The 19,181-nt window shown below is 45.6% G+C and overlaps 1 protein-coding gene and 1 pseudogene across 1 annotated transcript; one reads left to right on the top strand and one right to left on the bottom strand.

Annotated features, from left to right (window-relative positions):
* Positions 1 to 399: 399 nt before the first annotated feature.
* On the top strand, positions 400 to 2,841 carry LOC133925288 (oxalate--CoA ligase-like; annotated as a pseudogene).
* Positions 2,842 to 2,890: 49 nt separating this feature from the next.
* On the bottom strand, positions 2,891 to 10,938 carry LOC133925287 (probable LRR receptor-like serine/threonine-protein kinase At1g63430). The gene is made up of 13 exons (XM_062371199.1): positions 10,462 to 10,938; positions 9,853 to 9,991; positions 9,367 to 9,438; positions 9,136 to 9,279; positions 8,887 to 9,036; positions 8,296 to 8,403; positions 8,149 to 8,219; positions 7,489 to 7,737; positions 7,190 to 7,395; positions 6,984 to 7,116; positions 6,731 to 6,888; positions 6,331 to 6,546; positions 2,891 to 3,309 (listed from the first exon to the last, which is right to left on the bottom strand). The coding sequence occupies exons 1-13, from the start codon at positions 10,571 to 10,573 to the stop codon at positions 3,064 to 3,066; spliced, it is 2,004 nt and encodes a 667-aa protein (XP_062227183.1). The 5' UTR covers positions 10,574 to 10,938; the 3' UTR covers positions 2,891 to 3,063.
* Between the last annotated feature and the right edge of the window lie 8,243 nt (positions 10,939 to 19,181).

Genomic DNA, 19,181 nt, shown 5'->3' with positions numbered 1-19,181 from the left:
ATTGGACGATTGGACGCTCAAGTCGAGTCGTGGTGCGTAATCGGTGGCAGCTGAGCGTTTTTTCGATTAATTGTGGACTAATCACCACTAATCGAACGACTTGACAACATTGGTTTGGAGCAGAGCAGAGCTATTTTTCATGGAAGCAGAGCAGAGTTGATACGAGTTGATGATTTCCTTGGTGGCCTGAGCAGAGCAGAGCAGGAGCCAAAATTGATTTGGGCATTGGGAGCTGCTTGCTTCCCCGGCCCATCACCATCAATGGACGATCAGAGAGACACTAGCAGTCTAGCACCCACTACCAAGTACCAACTGCTCACACCCTCTGTGCCACGCTCATGCCCTAAAAATACCACCCGCCATCCTGGCTCTGGTCAGCACCCCCCCCCCCCCCACCACACAACAAACCCGACCGTCCAATGGAGGCTCCGACACTCACGGCCCTACTCAAGAAGGCGGCCGACGCCTTCCCGTCCAGCCGCGCCGTCGCCGTCCCGAGCAAGATCGAGCTCACGCACGCCGCCCTCGACAAGCTTGTGGATGCTGCGGCCGCGTGCCTCACCGCGGATGCAGGATTCCTCCCCGGGCACGTCGTCGCGCTCTCCTTCCCCAACACCATCGAGGCAAGCAGAGCACGTGCCGGTTAATTCGCAGATTATTACTCCACTTGCCATGGGAACTGTTGAGTTGACGTGGTTGGTTGGTTCGGTGTTCGCGCAGCTGGTGATCATGTTCCTGGCGGTGATCCGGGTGCGCTGCGTGCTGGCGCCGCTCAACCCGGCCTACACGCAAGAGGAGTTCGAGTTCTACCTCTCCGACTGCAAGGCTCGCCTCCTCATCACCAATGCCGAGGGCAACGTCACCGCGCAGGCGGCCGCCGCCAAGCTGGCCCTCGTCCACACCGCCGCGAGCCTGCAGGACTCGGCCGGCCTGGCCCACCTCACCGGCCTCCCGGCGGAGCCCCACGCCGGCAATGAAAACCGCTCCCAAAACTCGACCTTTTCCAGCAACGACCCGTCCGACGTGGCCCTGTTCTGCACACCTCCAGCACGACGAGTCGGCCCAAGGGGGTCCTGCTCACGCAGGGCAACCTGGCGGCGTCCGGCCAGAACATCCGCTCCGTGTACCGCCTCGCCGAGACGGACGCCACCGTCATCGTGCTCCCGCTCTTCCATGTGCACGGCCTCCTCTGCGGGCTCCTCAGCTCCCTGGCCTCCGGCGTCTCCGTGTCGCTCCCCGCCGCCGGGCGCTTCTCTGCGTCCACCTTCTGGGCTGACATGCGCGCGTCGGGCGCCACGTGGTACACCGCCGTGCCCACGATGCACCAGATCATCCTGGACCGCCACACCGCCAAGCCCGAGGCGCAGTACCTGGCGCTCCGGTTCATCCGCAGCTGCAGCGCGTCCCTGGCGTCGGTGATCCTGGAGAAGCTAGAGGAGGCGTTCGGCACACCGGTGCCGGAAGCGTAGGCGATGACGGAGGCGTCCCACCTGATGACGTCGAACCCGCTGCCGCAGGACGGGCCGAGGAAGCCCGGGTCGGTGGGACGGCCCGTGGGGCAGGAGATGGCGATCCTCGACGAGGACGGCGGCCGCGTGGCGCCCGGGAAGCGCGGCGAGGTGTGCATACGGGGCGCGAACGTGACACGGGGGTACAAGAGCAACCCGGAGGCGAACGAGGCGGCGTTCCAGTTTGGGTGGTTCCACACGGGCGACATCGGCGTGTTGGACGACGAGGGGTACCTGCACCTCGTGGGTCGCATCAAGGAGCTCATCAACCGCGGCGGCGAGAAGATATCGCCCATCGAGGTGGACTCCGTGCTGCTGGACCACCCGGCCGTCGCGCAGGCGGTCTCATTCGGCGTGGCCGACGACAAATACGGCGAGGAGGTGAGCAGAGCGCCCCTGTTTTTCTCGTGTCATATCGCACCACGCCGTCATTCACGCGGCGTTGACGAATGCTGGTGCGTGGTCTGGTTGCAGATCAACTGCGCGGTGATCCCTCATGAGGGTACGGCACTAGGGGAGGAGGAGGTGGTGGCGCACTGCCGGAGGAACCTGGCAGCGTTCAAGGTGCCTAAGAAGGTGTACATCACCAACGACCTGCCCAAGACGGCCTCCGGCAAGATCCAGCGCCGCATCGTCGCGCAGCACTTCGTGCAGCCGGCCAAGGCCTGAAGCCCTGAACTGCGCGCGGTGGTTCGGGTCCCTCGCTCCAGCTCCAGCTTCAGCTCGTGCGGTGTGCCTGCCGCCGTGGCTTGGATTTTGTTGCATTGCATTGGGATGTGGAAAAGGTGACAAAGAAAAAAAGAACAAACAGTCTCGTGTCGTGAGATTCTTGCACCGCTTCTGTCGCCTTTTCTCTCTTGTTTTTTACCGGGTGGGGGAGAATCATATCAGCTGACGCTCACTGCGCATGATTTTTTTACCGGGTACTAGTATCGTTCCTTCTGCCCGTGGTATCGTGGCATATTCTGGAGCGTACTCTTGCGTAACGCCAGTGACAGACTACAGGTGTCTCACTCTCATGTATATCTCGGCAGACACTGACGTTTCAGCAGCCACCGCCCGAGTGCTCATGGTTGGTCCGGCCGGCGGCCAGTCCCGACGGCGACATCTCCTCAGACCAATGAACCATGCTTCCTCGGCATCCACGAGATCCAGGCCCAATTCGGAGACCAGACAAACACAAGATGCACAATGGCATCCACGAGATTGAGACTGTTCATTCAGTAAAGCAACGCACGTTCCACCGAACAATATACGTACAAATTTGGGCAGTGCAACACCGGCACTCCAGCAGTGCCTGATCAGTGATCATCAAAGGGGGCACCTGAGCTGTCATCGAAGTTTTCATCAGACCGGTGATAGCATTGCCCATACACTTGCAATGCCTCCCGCACTCGATTATATTATAGATCATTTATCAGTAAAAACATCAGTTTCATAGAGCGAAACTGAGCAGCAAAATGCCTGCTCGTTCGCCATAGCCCTATATACGTCTAGCGACAACCGTGATTAATATTAGTGTGCATGACGATGAATTTGCAGGATGGAAGGTATGTTACAATGCCAAGGCAAGCTCGGCCCATGCTAGAGAAGACTCCTTGAGGATGGCGGCTGCGGACAAGTCAATCCCGTTCTCCAGCACGCCTGTGATGATCTGCATCGACGGTCTCTTGGAAGGGTCAGGGTCGATGCAGCGGCTCACCACGCTGCAAAGGACTGCAAGGTCCTCAATCCTCACATGGGTCAGTTCGGGGTCGACTAGCTTCCCAATCTCCTCTGGTTGCTGGAGGTACTTGATAGCCTGTAAAGAATCAGATCAGCAGTGAGCACACTTTCTGCAAATATTTCTTTAGATAGTGAAAACAATAGACGGCCTTCACGTCGATTACTAAGCATAATGCATATGCAACCGGAGATTTTCTGTGACGTCCGTATTCTCACCGGCCCAGCCCATTACCTCGCGCAACCCAGCCCAGCCCAGCCTACTCCCCCTCTCTCGTCGAGAGTCTGGGCCCGCCTGTCATCCCCGTCCCCCCGCTTCGCCCGCTCCGCGCGCAACCGCCGCCCACGCCGCCCGATTTTACCGCATCGTCTCGGTGCCAACACCCACGATCCTGCAACCACCCGCTCTCTCTCACGCCTATTTAGCCACCCCTAAACCCCTCAACCCCCCCCCCTCTCCCGTTCGCACCCAGCATAGCCGCCCCTCACCTTTGCCGAGCGTCGTCCGCCACAGTCGAGCCATCTCCGGCGCTTCTGAGGTCGTCTTCGGCTTCGCAGAAACACGAGGAGTCTCCTCTGCCGCCCCTCGATGTCGTTCCATCGCCGCACGACCCTTCCCGCCGAGCTCCGATGAGCACCATCGTCACCTCTCTGTCACCGGACCTTTTCGTTGCACCCCGAAGCCCGCTGATCGCCTCTTCAGCATCGCAGGACCCCGAGGGAGCTTCGCCGACCTTCAATTTTGTCTCTCCGCCGTCGGGACCGTCATCCCGTCGAACTCCGACCCCGCCGCCCACTTCTCTCCGTCGCCAGCCACCTCTGGCCGCCGTGAAGCCTTCGGTGAGGACCCCCATCGCATCCTCTTTCAATTGCGCCATTTCTCGTCGCGGTTGGTAGCCTGTAGCGCTAGATCTGCGTCGCCAACAATGCTCCGACCATACCCACGGCGACGCCACCGTCTCTCTATCGTCGTCGGCCGCCAATCCTCCCCCAAATGCCCTCGGCTGTCCGATCGTAGGTGCACGGTCGGGATTAGAAGCCCGGATACCCTTTCGCGTTTTAAATAACCAAATCCTAATCAACCTTGCCATGTCAGGTGTCACGTGGCACAGCCACATCGGCAGCCCTGTCCTACGTGGCAAGCCGCGTCAACGCACCTAAGCCCAGTCAGCCGCCTGGTAAGCCAGTGATGTCAGCATGACACAACAAATAGGTTTTTCAATTCAAAAAATAAATCCTTAAATCTCTAAAATTAGGTAAATTTACATATAGGCCCTCAAACTTTTCTCACAAAAAGACCCTTTTCAACTCTTGTAATTTTACTTTTAGCCACCTGTGGTTTTATTTAATTGCATATGAGTCCCTGAACTTTTACAAATAAGTCCTTGAAACTTTCTATTTCTACAATTTAACACTTATTCTTTTTCAGAAAGGCCCCCAAAGCTTCAAACCCTTATAACTTTTCCGTTAGCAGCGAGTACTATCCGTTAGTAGACTTTTCATAGCCTTTTGCTTCTGTTTAGTGTACTGTTCTTAGATATTTGTGCTTACTTGTTTTCGGTGTACGCGATTGCAATAGGAGATGAGCAATACGTGAGCTTGCAGGACCAGATCTTTGAAAAGTTTGAGCAACCCATTGCTGAAGGCAAGTGTCTTTGATCACATTGATTCAATTGTAGGAAAGTGTCTTTTACTTTCTAATTACATACTTTTGTCAATATGAATCTTATGTTTATGGTTTATTAGTACTTTCCATGATTATCCTTGTCGCTAGTGTTGTAGTTGGGTGTCAAGGGTAGAAACACTTAATTGTGTTGTCAAGTCGGGTAGGATAAATGTTAATTTGATTAATGGTCTATGCAACATGAACCAATTTGGATAATCTTTTGTAGCAACATGGAACATAGGGATCTAGACAGGTTGGTATGGTTGTTGTGTGCGCATTGGGTGATGTGCAAGTACCTACTTTAGATCCTAAGGACCAGTTCATGGACATGTAACATAGAATAACAACGCAACCACGAGGCTTATATGGTAATGCCTGACCGATTAATTGGATGTCCTTATTCTGTACACACCAGTAGACGGTTGAGTGGTACAAGAGGGGTGTTAGCGTTGAAACCATAGTGGATGTTTACGGATTTGGAGGCACCTTGTAAAGGCCTTGTAGTGATCTCTCAGCGCACATCTCAAAATTGTGTAAGGTACCGACGGTTACCAGCAAAAAAGTTGATCACGACTCGTGGGTAGAGTGTGCAGACTCTGCAGAGTATAAAACTGATCGATCAGTCGTGCTCACAGTTAAGAGCGGGCTTTGACTTCTTCATGATTAGTGTGGATCTTGGATGGTTGGTTCTGAGTAGTCGGATGGTGATATCCCAATGAGTTGGTAGTCAGATATGGAATATCTGGTGAGTCTGTTAGTCGGATGAAATCCGATAAGCTGTCCATTTAATATTGGTATCGTCACACATAGTAAATAGAATTGCTAAGTCATTTTTAGTCCTAGATTAGGATGACATAGATGCAGTAAACCTGAGTCAAAGTCTTTCTTGTCTTAAGTCTTCATGTCATGTTTTTTCGCACTTACTGAGTACTCTATGTACTGACATTTGCCTTCTCCCAACCTCTTGATACTGCTTAGAAGATGAGGACTTCAATGACATCCCGGCCGATGGAGCTGAGCCCTAGGCGAATGAGGTTTTCGACCTGAAGATCATGTTCTAAGCTAGCACTCCTCGGACAACACCTATGGATAGATGAAAGACCTACTACCGCTAAAAGTTATCTTAGTATTTTTTAAGACCTACGAGTTCTTTTGTAATAAATCTTATCGTTATGTAATGACACAGTTATGTTATCACTTATGAAATCACAGTATGTATAAAATTTAATCCTGACATACATGTGGAATGCATCTGGTTTGTTCTTTTAAAACCAGGTGTGACATTTTCAAATACGTGATCTATATTTACTTCTGAACTTTTGCAGTCTAATACACGGTGGTATGAAATTAGGCTTCTGGAGCAGGCTTCCTTAGTTTTTATGTAAATAAATCATGTGGTGTTAGGGTGAGATAAAAGGACATATATTGGCTCACCCAGTCAATCAAATATCCTTTATCCTTGCAATAAGGAAGCCGTCCACTGATAATCTCCAGTAAAATCACTCCATAAGCAAATGTGTTGCCTTGGATATCTGCATGTTTATCCTCTGAAGAATCCCCATGACCAGGGAAAGAGGCTTTTCTATTGAAGTGGCCGGGAGCCTTCTCATGTTCTGAGAACATCATTTTCCAGCATTCAAAATCAACCAGCTGCAAACAGCCACACGGCAGAAAAATGATTGTTTCACCAAGTTGGAAAGTATATGCACATGAAAGATAAATAAAAATTACAAAAGGAAGATAAGCAAAAGGATTTAATGACAAAATTAGGTTATTTCTGAAGAACTGAAAGGCAGCAGTCTTGAGCAGGTACTAGCTCATGTGCAGGACATACCTTTGGATTAAAATCTTCTGTTACGTACACGGAATTGGAATTCAACTCAGATATAGCAAATGGGGGCTGCAACTCAGTATGCAAGTACCTTAGACCTTGGGCGATACCAATGGCTATTTTCATTCGCCTGAGCCAAGATAACTGGGCCCCTTCCCCATCTAAAGAAAAACATTCACATTCAAATCTATAAGACATGAAATAGGCAATAATTAGGCTGCAGCTAACTACCAAAACAATAGAGAGGATGACTTACAATGTAGATGCTCATATAGGGTCCCATTTGATGCGTACTCGAAGACTAGCATCCTAGAGAATGGATCACTTTCTCTGCAATAGCCTAGAAACTTTGCTATGTTCTCATGATTCAACCTTGCCAGATCAATAACCTGAAAAAGCTCATTCCATTTAGTTTCCAGAAACAGAATAGTGCTTTTACCCCTTAATATAACATAAAAATACCTTGTTTTGGTAAAAGAGTTCATGGTGGCTAGTCCAATGACCTTCAAAGGCGCATAATGATATGACAGAAACTTCAGGCCCATCCTTCATGGTTCCTTTGTAGACTACAGTCTCAGGAGATGAACCAATAATGTTGCTAAAATCCTCACAGGCTACTTCCAGCTCCTGGCGACTTAATTTTGGCAAACTTTTCAGCATATCAGAATCTGGAGAGAGCATGGATACATTAACCAAAATAGTTGGAAAGCAGACTAATCAATTCATCAACTATTTTTTTCAGGAATAAACTTAACACTAACCAATCAACACTGTTATCTCATCGCTCCAACTTTTTGATCTATTCCATGAAGATATTCTTATAGAAGGCTTCAACTTGCAGCAGCTTATAGAAGCAGTAACAATACCAGTGATCACAAAAACAACAAGAAGAACACCAGTTACAATTTCTAAAACAAGAAGCCAAGTTGGTTGCTGTGCTCTTTCATGCTTATGTCCAGAAGTTGGATGTTTGAATCCATTTAGGCCACCTCGCTGGTCAGTAGAACCACCTATGACAAATGAGTTGATTCATAGTTAATGTGGATTACAAAGTGCCCTTGGGAAACTACGAAGTGTTATTACTTATAAAGTATACATCTGCTATACACATTTGGTGCTCAAATTTCAACTTGATAGGTCACGTTGCATACGCAGCAAAAAGTAAAGGACTACTCTGTGATGTAAATTTAAGAAAGAAAGAAAATATGATGCCAATCATGACATAGTGATAGTAAACTCAACAGGAAACATCTAGAAGTATAGACGGATAGTAACAATAATGCATGATGTCGAGTATTTCAGTGATTATATCATTCCACTTCAGGTAGAACAGATGACAACAGTAGCAGAAATATATCAGTTTATACTTTATAGTTCGTATTGCAGTGATTTTGCTGGGTGCTAGAAGCCAAGAAACATACTTATACAAATTTGAAAAGCTCTTTGTTGGATAGGGTACTCATCCTGGAAGCAGTTCCCTTGGAAACTTGACCTGCGAACAGGCCTCGTAAATGGACAAACTTTAATAGAAATACAGATAGAGCAGCAAGTACTTTATGTAACAGTACCTTGGGAGATACTTCAAGCAAGGCGGGATTTTTCCGACAAGAAAATTGTAAGAGAAATCCCCAACATATAATTGAGGAGAAGGGCACAGTCCATTGTGATCTGTGGATCTGATCGAGTAAACAAATAAAGTAACACACTATCAAAATATGGTCAGAGGAAAGCTTGTGCGTCATTCACTTGTTCTCTGTATGAAAATGCTATCAACAGACAAAAAGGATAGTGGAAGTTGCATGCACAGTTTAGTAAGTCCAACCATTGGTACATAACTGTTTGATCATCTCGAACTGCTTAACTAAAATTATGATCAAAACTTGAAGTTGCGAGGTCCAGATGATACAGTTGACATGCATATATGCTAACCATGGCTCTGTAGTTTTTTTTTTATTTGTTTGTGTGAATCATGAATCTTTTGATGTTGCAGGTTAAGGTTTACTTTGATTCTACATGTATATATTCCATGTGCATAAGTACAGTAACACTATTGTAGCTACTTGCATTGGGATATCTGGAATTTTTCTAAGATTTAATGTGGAAAACTTATCAACAGTGTACAGCAACATAAAGAAATGGAGTTAGGACAAGTCACCAACCCACTACTTGCAGTAGGAGAAAACGCGGCAGTGGTGCTTCCCGGAATTGATCCCTTCAGTCTATTCCTATCCAACCTCAGCTCAACGAGATTCTGCAGTTTACCCAGCTCTGGTGGTATATTCCCGGTCAACCCATTGGAATGGAAATTTCTACATGAGATGAATAAAGCAGCAGCCTTCAGTTCAAATAGCAAGGATGACGTCAAACAAGAAAATTACAAACATACAAACAAAGAATAGATGTCTTACATTACGCTTACGCTACTCAAGCCACCTAACTCGGAAGGGATAGGGCCAGTGAGCCGATTAATGCTCAAATCCAAAACCCTCAGGTTCCTCAATGTGCCTATTTGTTTTGGGATTGTGCCAAAAAGCAGGTTATGATCCAAATACCTGCCCCCGAACAAAAGACACTTTCAGAGAAACAGTATAGCAAACTTCACGAAAACAAGTTGAAATAACATTAAAAAAAGAACATACAGCTCTTGCAAGAAACTAAGTTGTCCAAGTGCCGGTGCGATGAATCCCTTTAGAGATGAGTTCGACAGCTTCCTGCAAGATGCGAAGTCAAATTACCAAATCATAAGCAGCAAATCCATATGAAAAGGACTTTAACCTAGTAGGCAAGTACAAAATTTAGCTGGCTTTTCCTTGTGAAGTGTGAACCAAACCTACTGACTACTGACCACATCTAACTGGCAAATCACACTCCATCTTTTCAGCTGTTTGCACATGTACTATGCCAAACATCTACATCAAAGCTGCCAGGGATGAGCTACTGGCAGTGATTGAGTACCAAACAAGTCTTCACTTGCATACCTAATCCTACTAGTTCAAAGCTAAATCCTCTCGAACTCTTACTCACCACTTAAGTAACCAGCAGGCCGTGATACTGGTCAGCTGCTAAGTATACTAAGCATGAAGCAAACCATGAGTGAGATCTTGGAGTGCGGGGGAGTTTCTTACAGAGAGATCACGGAGCCCTGCGGCGCGGAGCAGATCACACCGTGCCAGTCGCAGGTGTTCCCGTCCGCATCAGTCCAGTCCGAGAGCACGGAGTGAGGGTCCTCGATGATTGCGCGTTTGAATGCCATGAGCGCCGACACTAGCAAAAATCCAGCGAAACGTGCATCAGAAAAAAAAATTCGCAAGTTCGCAAGAACACAACGAGTCCAGAGGGGGAAAGGAATTCACATCCTAATTGCTTCGCAGTAACAGTAGGAACCAACAAATTATAACAGTGTGGTCCACTGATATGCGCTAAAACTAGCACAAAAATCCGGAACTCGCAGATCAGAAAATGCACGTAGGAAAGGAAGGAAATATTCGACTTTGAAACCGCAAATATAAATCACGGGTAAAAGATGGAATTTGTCGCCCCAGTAATGCTGTTGCACTGTGCAACAAGCGAAAAATCAGAAAGAACAGATCAGAACCGAAATCTAAGCAGCCATTTCGAATTAGGACGGAGAACAGAAAAAAGTAAAGAAACCGAAACATATCTCCAGATATGGAAGGTCGGCAAGGGGCACAAATTTAGCCTGTAGCAACTCGAACAGAACCCCCAAAACTCACCATCGCCGCCCATGGCAGACGCGGCGGAGCATTGCAGGAGCACCACCCCGCACTGCAAGGCGAGGAGCACCGGGAGGAGGCTGGGCGCCGGCGCCGCCCAACGCCTCGTCATGCCCAAACGGCTCCGGTGCCAAATCACCAGCTCGACCGACCACGCCCAGATTCCTGCTTGTCGCGGAGAATGGCTGCGAATTCATGGAGCCATGGTGTGCCGCCGCCGCCGCCGCCGCTCGCTTCGGCAACGCTCACCCCCACATGGGGATGAAGTGGAGGTGGAGGAATTGAGTTGGATGGGGAGTGGGAGCAGTTGAAGTAAAGGAAGGAGGCGTAGCCCAGCAAGAGCCGAGCCGAGCAAGGGAAGCAGACGCCGCCAGAGCCAGGCGCAGCAGCAGAGGAGGCGAGGAGAGAGAGAGAGGAGAATGTTGCGTAAACTATTTCAGTGTGAAGAGGGGAGCAGAGCATAGCAGAGCAGGTGGCGGCTTAGTTATTGCGCTTAAATCATGTAATGTATCTTAATTTATTTATAATGAATGATCGATAAAATTGTTATTTTAGTTTGATAATTTTTAATTTACATAAGAGTGTATATGTATCGTAATTGTGATCATGTCTAATTAAAGTTGGAGAAAAAATTATGTTAAAAATTTTATCTCTAATTTTAGAAAAATTATATATACCAAAAGTTTCGGTTATCATCGAAAGGTCCGGTATTCGGATTTTGTGCACGTGAACCATTTCTTACATAGAAAAAAATTTGGAGAAAAAAGAACTTTGAACACCGGAAGTTCTGGTGATGATATCGGATCATTTCTTACCTAGTTAGAAGGAGGGTTCTATCCTATATTGAACATCGAAAGTTCCAGTTTTGACACTGGATATTCTGATGAGTACTCCAAAAGTTACATCGGATGTTCCGGTGAAAAGCAAAGACAACAGATGAGGTTACACATACTGGATGTTCTACAAGGTGTAAAATCAATTCGAATTGTCACGGTCTCGGTTATCGAGCAAGCTTATGTTCATTTGCAACGGTTATAGAGTCACGAATATGGGATGATATATGGTGGTTTGGTATGTTGGGATATAGCGGTTATAATTCTGTCTTACACTTATATTTATATTGGTTCCAGTTACATTTAGGTTTTAAATGTTGTTTATAGAATAGTTTTGGTTTAGGCACTCTAAGTAGATGCTCACATGTTTACGTCAAAAGGTTGCATTTCGCATATGTAAATCCTTAGAGTCGGTCTATTTATATATGACCTATATGGATTATATCTTGCGAGTACTTTCGTACTCAGCTGCTCTACAGATTTTGCATGTGAGGAGAAGTCATGTTTGGCTACTTCATATTTGCCGATGTCGGTGGTGGACAAGAGTAGTGCATACTACTCTCTTATGGCGTGCTTTTGGGTGGAGCCTAAGGGCATATGGCTCTGCCTAGTTTTTGTGTTGATAGGTTTTGCTCCGCTGCGTAGTTTATCTTTTGATGTAAACTGTTGTATATCATGATGCTTAAGAACTTGTAATATATTTTTAATTGTTTGCTCTTTTTTAAGTTATGTTGTGATGCTAAATGTTGGAAGGCATGTGTTTCGATCTTGGGCATAAAGAAGGTGCCGGAACTACCAGAGCGGTATTCAGGTTAATCATTGAAGTTATGATTAAGTAAATTATCAACTTAATGATTAATTTGAATACTATTTACACGTTTAGCAGTTACGAACAACGGAACTCAATTCGCTAGTAGTGCTTTCGAGGACTAATGCGTAGAAATCCGACCAAAGTTTGATATGTGTTAATGGCACACCCACAGAGCAACAGACATGTCGAAAGGGCTAATGAGATGATAATGCAAGGGATCAAAACTCGGGTCTTTAATTGGTTTAAAAGCTATTCAAAATGTTGGGTGGACGAACTACCAACAATACTTTGGTCGCTGTGAGTGGCTCCCAGTAGGGCTACGGCCGAAACCCCTTTTTATTCCTTGTTTTTGGTGTAGAGGCAATGCTTCCCTCCAAGATCACCTTTCAATCACCCCGAGTGGCCAACTACTCGAGCAATGACCAGGTGACGCGACGAGAGGATGATGTAAACCTAATCGAAGAGTTCCGTGAACGTGCTCTAATTCAAGCTGCCTGATATGAGTAGAGCCTCAAACGCTATCACAACCGCAATGTGGCGGAGTGGAGACTGGTTAAAGGTGACCTCGTACGTAGGCAAATTCAAAATAAGGTCAGTCAGAATAAACTTTTACCCAAGTGGGAAGGGCCCTATAGAGTAGTCAATGTCACCCGACCTAGTGTGGTTAAGCTAGCTATAGAGAACGGCCTTGAAATACACAACTCCTGAAACATCACTCTGTTGCGCAAGTTATATGTGTAGGGTTGCTCGGAGACATGCATATTTCTCTATTTTGTAGAATCTTTCGGACGAACGTAGAATATAACTTGTAAGTTTTTCAAAAAGTTAAAAATATCAGACTCTCTGTTTTGCAGGATTTCATGACCAAAAATGGACCCCTGCCAGATTGGCTCTCTGACCATAGCACGTGACAACGCTCGACAACCACTACATGATCTGGCGACCAGGAAGTTAAAATGACCAGGTGACCAAGAGCTCTTGAACAATATGGAATCACTGCTTGCACAATATCAAAGGTAGGAATGGTTCGGGATAACGATCACAAGGCCTTAAGTCCCCACTCAGGTCAGGCGTTGGTCGCTGCTAAGGGACTTATCGTGCTAAAGGCTATCCCACTCTTCGAAAGCCTAACTAACAAGCAGGGCGGAATAGTCATAGCCTACTCGCCACAGTAGCATGGGGAACACTCTGAACAATGGTTCGGATCAGATAGTCCAAAACCTGCAAGGCTCCCGGGTGGTCTTCCAACCATCAGCGAGGCTATCAGAAAGGGCCAAAACATTTTCATTCGTGAAAAAGTTAGGTTACATGTGGGTCGATTACATTCGATCGAGCTAACTATCCTATTACATGCTTATTCTTTCCCTCTTGACTCGAGTGGCTAGAGCAAAGTTGACGGAAAGATTCCACCTAACTCTTGCATATCATAAAGATCCACCACCTCACTCTCGAAAGTACTAAGGAACCTCAACGGGCACGATATCCGAACTGCTCAAAATCCAAGGGGACGTGCATGGGGAACCAAAAGTCCCTCAAGCTCGGCGGCAATCAATGTTTCTCTCTCTTTCTTTTTCAGGACGCTTAACCTCCTCACATGACGTGAAACCACGGCCACGGGGAAGCTTGGGGGCAAGGAGCATCCTGGCTAACAAGCCCCATGAGGAATGTGGCGACCGACGGGGGATATTTCCTAAACCCTAACCCATCGCGCTATTAGTCCTTAGCTCGCACGACCAGCACGAGGCTCGCATAACCAGCCTCATTGTGATATAATACGGTCCCACGATCAACCCTTGCTGGTCTTATGACGTTCATACCTAACCTATCTAATCATATTTATTGATGTCTACTCAAGTATTTTTCTTCCCGAAGCACTTCTTCCAGCGAACAAGTCATGGTCGGCGCAGATAGACACTACCCTGTCCCGTAGCATTAATTACTACAGAGTGGAGTGTTGCAGACCTACTTGCGCCACGCGACAGATGGGACATAATCTGCAGAACGACTAGACAAGTAGATGATTTTGTAGGTAGACTTACGAAGCGCAAAGACGGAACGGCTTGGCAGATGAACTTGCAGCGCACGACGATGGGACAGATCAGGTGACCGGGGGAAGCAAATGTGGTAGCGTTCCACGGATGGGACGTGCATGCAGATCTCTCAAGGCAGGTTGGGTTCACTCGGTTCTCTATGATGATGATGATCTAAAAGTAGAATATCTGGTTAGGCATGAATCTGCTAAGCAGTACTCATATATAAGTTCTTCTTCTCTCTAGTATATAAAGAGAGAAGTACCTGATTTGTAAAGAGACGGAGAAGGATGAGTCGTGAAAAATTATCCGTAACCAGTTCACAAACTCTGATAACAAATTATAGAACGTATGTCTGTTATGTTTAGCGAGACCTAAACCTGGATAACTCTATGTTATTAGTTCACCACAAACCCACATCACAAGCGTTGTTCATATGCCTACTAACTGATGCACCTTAGAAATATTATCAGGGATTAATTTCAACACCTAACAAGCACCGAGCTTGTATGCTTTTGCTCCTCGGTATCTTGGGAGTCCAAAGACATGACAACCGAATAGGAACAAGCATCGTACCCAGCACACGTGCATGATACTAGGAAGAAGTTTGTCCCCGAACGCAGCAAGCACAGGACAAGCTTGCGACGGCGACGACAGCGGCAGCGACAGCTCTCCAATAGGCAGAAACAAATAAGGTGGCGGACCAGCAAGGAGCCGGTGGTAAAACTTAAAAAAGAGGAGTCGAACCGGCAGAGGTCCAAGTCCTCATCCTATACCCCTGACCTTTTGGAAGACCGCGCAGTTAAGAAAACACATTTTTTTTTTTAAAGAAACGAACAAGGTGGCAGAGCGAAAGGGAGGCCGCCAAGATCCCAAAGATAGCGCGACAAACCGGTACAAGAGGCTGGCCACAGCAATCACGCGAGCTGTGGGAGCACTCGGCGATCGGCCATGGCAGGTAGTGGTAGCAGGCAGCGACAGTGCCCGTGGGCGCCATGGAGCTTTGCTTCTTGCCGTTGCATGCTGTCACCCGCGCGCACGTACCAACCGGAGGACGGGATCGACCGCCCACCGAAAGGAGCACGAAACAGAAAAGAAAAAGGAAAAGAAGCATCCAAAGCCGTCCGCTGGAGTCTTACGCAACAGTTCTTGTGCATTTAGATGTTGTCAGGAGTCTTAGGACAGTACAGTCTCTCTTTCACTTAGAGATCGGCTAGTAATGAGGAGAATTATTCCCTGGAGAAATATTGGCAGTTGGTAACCGGACTTTTCGGTGGTACTGATTAAAATTAGTACGAGACAAGATTGGTCAGACAAATTTTCGTTGGAAGGATTTCGGCCGAGATATTTAGAAATTTCTATGTTAATTTCGTTTGGGTGTTGGTTCGTATAGGATCGAGAACACGATTAGACTGAGTAAATAGGTGTCTCATAATTTTTTTTAAAAAAAACTGATATACTTCTTTTATTATATTACCTAATACACCTTAAAAATAAATCACAACAAAAGTAGCATAAAACACCAAAACGTAGCAAAAAACTTATTATTCAACCCGAAAACTCCGGATAGGCTCCATTTGGGGTTCTCTGTTACGTACAGATCCACCAATCTAAAAGTTCTAGCCAGAACAGAAAAATAGTGCCAAAATAAAAAATCAAACTTGAAGATCTAATCAAATGTGAGTCTCATGGTTGGAATCAAAGAGTAGGTTCTATATCAAACCAATCTAAGACTCATCCTCACATAAAATTTGGAACTTTCAGAAGAAGAATTCAAAGATAAAGAGATGAAAAATCGAGAAAGAAATTCTCCAAGTTGATAGATTAGAGATAAGTGAATTCAAGATTCGATCTTGTACATTAGTTTGTGAATTTATACCTCTAGCAACGAAAAGTATGACTCCCACAAGAAGGAAAACTTCAAATCAAGCATGAAAATGAAAATCGCAATCGAGAATTGAAAAACTTGAAAACTTACGAGAGAACTAATAGGAAAAAACTAAAGGATGTGAATTCAAACATAAGAGTAAACATAAATTTCATTACTTGTAGAAGTCAACTATATTTTAGACAGATTACAAAGATTTTTTTTCTTACAAAGCTCTAATCTAATACATAGCTTAAGCACTTATCTTACTCTCCTCTAAAACTCTAGTACAAAATTCTTATATAAATAACTCAAAAAGCTCAAAGTGGTTGGTTCCACTCTCCCACATAGCCCTACATTTTTATTTATAGCCTAGGTTTCTTGGCTCCTAAGTTTCCTAGTTTGTTTCAAAATATCTCTATCTTTTAGTGTATTTCTATCTACCACCGAGAATATTTTAGTCTATTTTCCCCTCCAACCTTCATATGGTTTTGAGCTCAAAGCATGAAACCATAGTACGTTTTTCAAAGCATGACTCGTCACTTACTTACACCTTAAGCAAGCACTCCGATATCGATACATATACTCCGTCTTTGCGATCCTGACTGTCGACAAGTCTCTCCCGCTTTCGATTCCTTGGACCGACTTGTCACTTGCACCGGTATCCCTATCGCTTGACTTTATCGACATGCAATCTTCATCTATCTTCTATAATTTGCTTGACCTCCATGTATACAGCTAGGATCATCCTTAACTCCGTTTGGCCTCTTTGATCGTCTGACATCAAGCACCCCGCTTAACCCCGATCACCCGTCATCAACCATCAAGTTGCATCTGTCACCTGCACACTATGAGACAAGAAAACACATATCACCAACTTCAATTTCAGTTAGACCATAATCAAAATGCTCAATTGAAACCTTAAAACAATTCAAAGCATATTCCAAATTAAAATTGAACCCCTAAAAATCGTGGAACCTAGAAGTTTCAGATGCACCTCCGGTGACCCCTCTCTATCTGGTTTTCGCATCAATCCGGAAGTTACGAATTCTGGTTCACCCAAAAGTTTCGGATTAGGACCGGAAGTTCCAAATTCTAATGGAGCCGGATGTTACAGATTCTGGACTGAACTTTCAGATTCTTGACAAAACTAAATTTCAAGCGAGCCAAACTCAAACAATCTAAAATATAACAAACCAAATTAATAATCTTATTAATCACTCATCACATATAAATAAAAAAATATTTTAACTTAGTTTCTCAGTTCAATTTCAAAGTTGGGCTGAAAACTTGGAGCGATAAACAATGACATTTCTGGTAATCGGGTATCTCGGTCCACCGCAGGCTTTACAACCGATAAATCAAACTCTATGGTCAAGAATTTCAGCAAGATGAGGAAATGTTTGTCTGAATTTGAGCTGTGCATAACAAGATGTACGGGCAAGACCGCAAGGGCAATATTTTTTTTAACAAAAATCTAGGTACATGCAACACTCTGCAGTCTGCACTATGCAGAATGGTTTCAGTATGAATGTCATCAGCACTTGCCACCTAGTACTTGGATATGCAGAAATGACCTCAGGTCGCACTAGCTGGTAGTACATGTCGTATGCAATTCTGGGTATTGGCTATTGCGTAATTCTGATGTTGGCCTCTTTTATTTCTTGCACCTGCTCGTCTCATCACATCTCGTGTAATCTATACACGGAGCTAATAAGCATCGGGATTGGCATCGGGAGCTGACCTAGCTAGGTCCTGCAGCAAAGCAAATGGTCCCGCGTCAACAACCAGCAGTCTATCACCCACCTCTTCTCTCTCCCCTTCGCACTTGCAAATCTCGATCGTAAAAAATTCGGAGGCTGGGATGCAGTCATCCTTGCAACATCACTTGCTGCATGTTGCAAGTATGATTAGATTGCGCTAGCAGTCCAGCACCATAGTTTACTTAATTACAGGGCAATTGTACTTATCAATGATCTAAGGAAACAGATGATTGTGTCCTGTTCGGCTTTGAAGCGATGCTTTTGTAAAGCAGAGCAGCAGCTGGTAGTTAGGTGATAAACAAAGAAGGAAAGGGAGGCTTGATGCTTTGTCATTGTGTTGGTTGATTGCAGCCATTTGTTCTCAAGGAACTCCGGGTTTCAGGTATATCAGGCAGTCATACATAGATTCTGCGAAATCGAAAACTTTAGACCTGTCTTCTGAAATCAAGCTTACAACCGTGTTGACCTTAGTAAGGCAAACTGAAGAAACATATTGTCATTTTGTTTTGCAAAAGTCCAAAATGGTTCAATATATCTACTGAATGATCTGAATGTTTAGGTGGCATCTGTAAACTAGAGAGTTCCACTGAAAGGAAAGACAAGTTGTGTTACTTTATCCTCTTTTAAGAGTATAAACAATAGTGTAGATATTACAGACCAGTAGTACGAAAGAATACATCTTTCGAGGAGCTGTCTCTTAAAGCAAGTGGTTATTTCTTTCAGAAATTCTGCAACACCAAACTCTGCACTACAACACATCCCGCACATTGGACACCTTTGTTGGGAATTATTCCCTTCACCTACAAGCTAAGTGAAGGATCTGAAACAAGCAATACCAATATATTCCCTCCCCCCCCCCCCCCCCTGAAACTGAAACTCTGAAATAGAGACCGGTGCTGAGTCCAAGTCCTAGAAGGAAAGGAAGGCTACTGGATCAATTGAGTAGCTGTAAGTCATGATGATTTCTCCGAGCCTGGACTTGAGGTCGAAGTCAGAGTCCTTTTGCCCTACAGCTGGGGAATTGGACGTTGAGAGGACTGGTGGAGTGAGGACACAAGAACTCCAGAGACAATAGGCCCATCCGCCATTGAATGCTGAAGTGTCCTTACATCGCTACGCGGGAGTTTGGTTCTAGCTCTACGAAGACGAGCCGAAATTAGAATTATGTTAAAATTTAATCATGTTAAGTAGTGTTTGGTTTAAAATCAAGTTAAAATTTTAGCCGGCTAAAAATTGAGAGAGTCATTTTGAACACTAAAATTTTACCTAGCTTTGCTATAAAAAAAAAAATTGGCTGGTCAAATTTTTCGAGACATAGCTAATTTTAACCTTCAACTGAACGGCAATCAATTTTTCTAAGCGTAGCTAAATTTTGACTTGGCTTCTCAAGTAAGAACCAAACAGCCCCTTTATCTG

Source organism: Phragmites australis, chromosome 7, assembly GCF_958298935.1.
Source record: "Phragmites australis chromosome 7, lpPhrAust1.1, whole genome shotgun sequence".
In the NCBI taxonomy this organism is placed as follows: Eukaryota; Viridiplantae; Streptophyta; class Magnoliopsida; order Poales; family Poaceae; genus Phragmites; species Phragmites australis.
The sequence above is the reverse complement of the archived record's forward strand: the minus strand, read 5'-3'. Positions and strand labels throughout refer to the sequence as shown.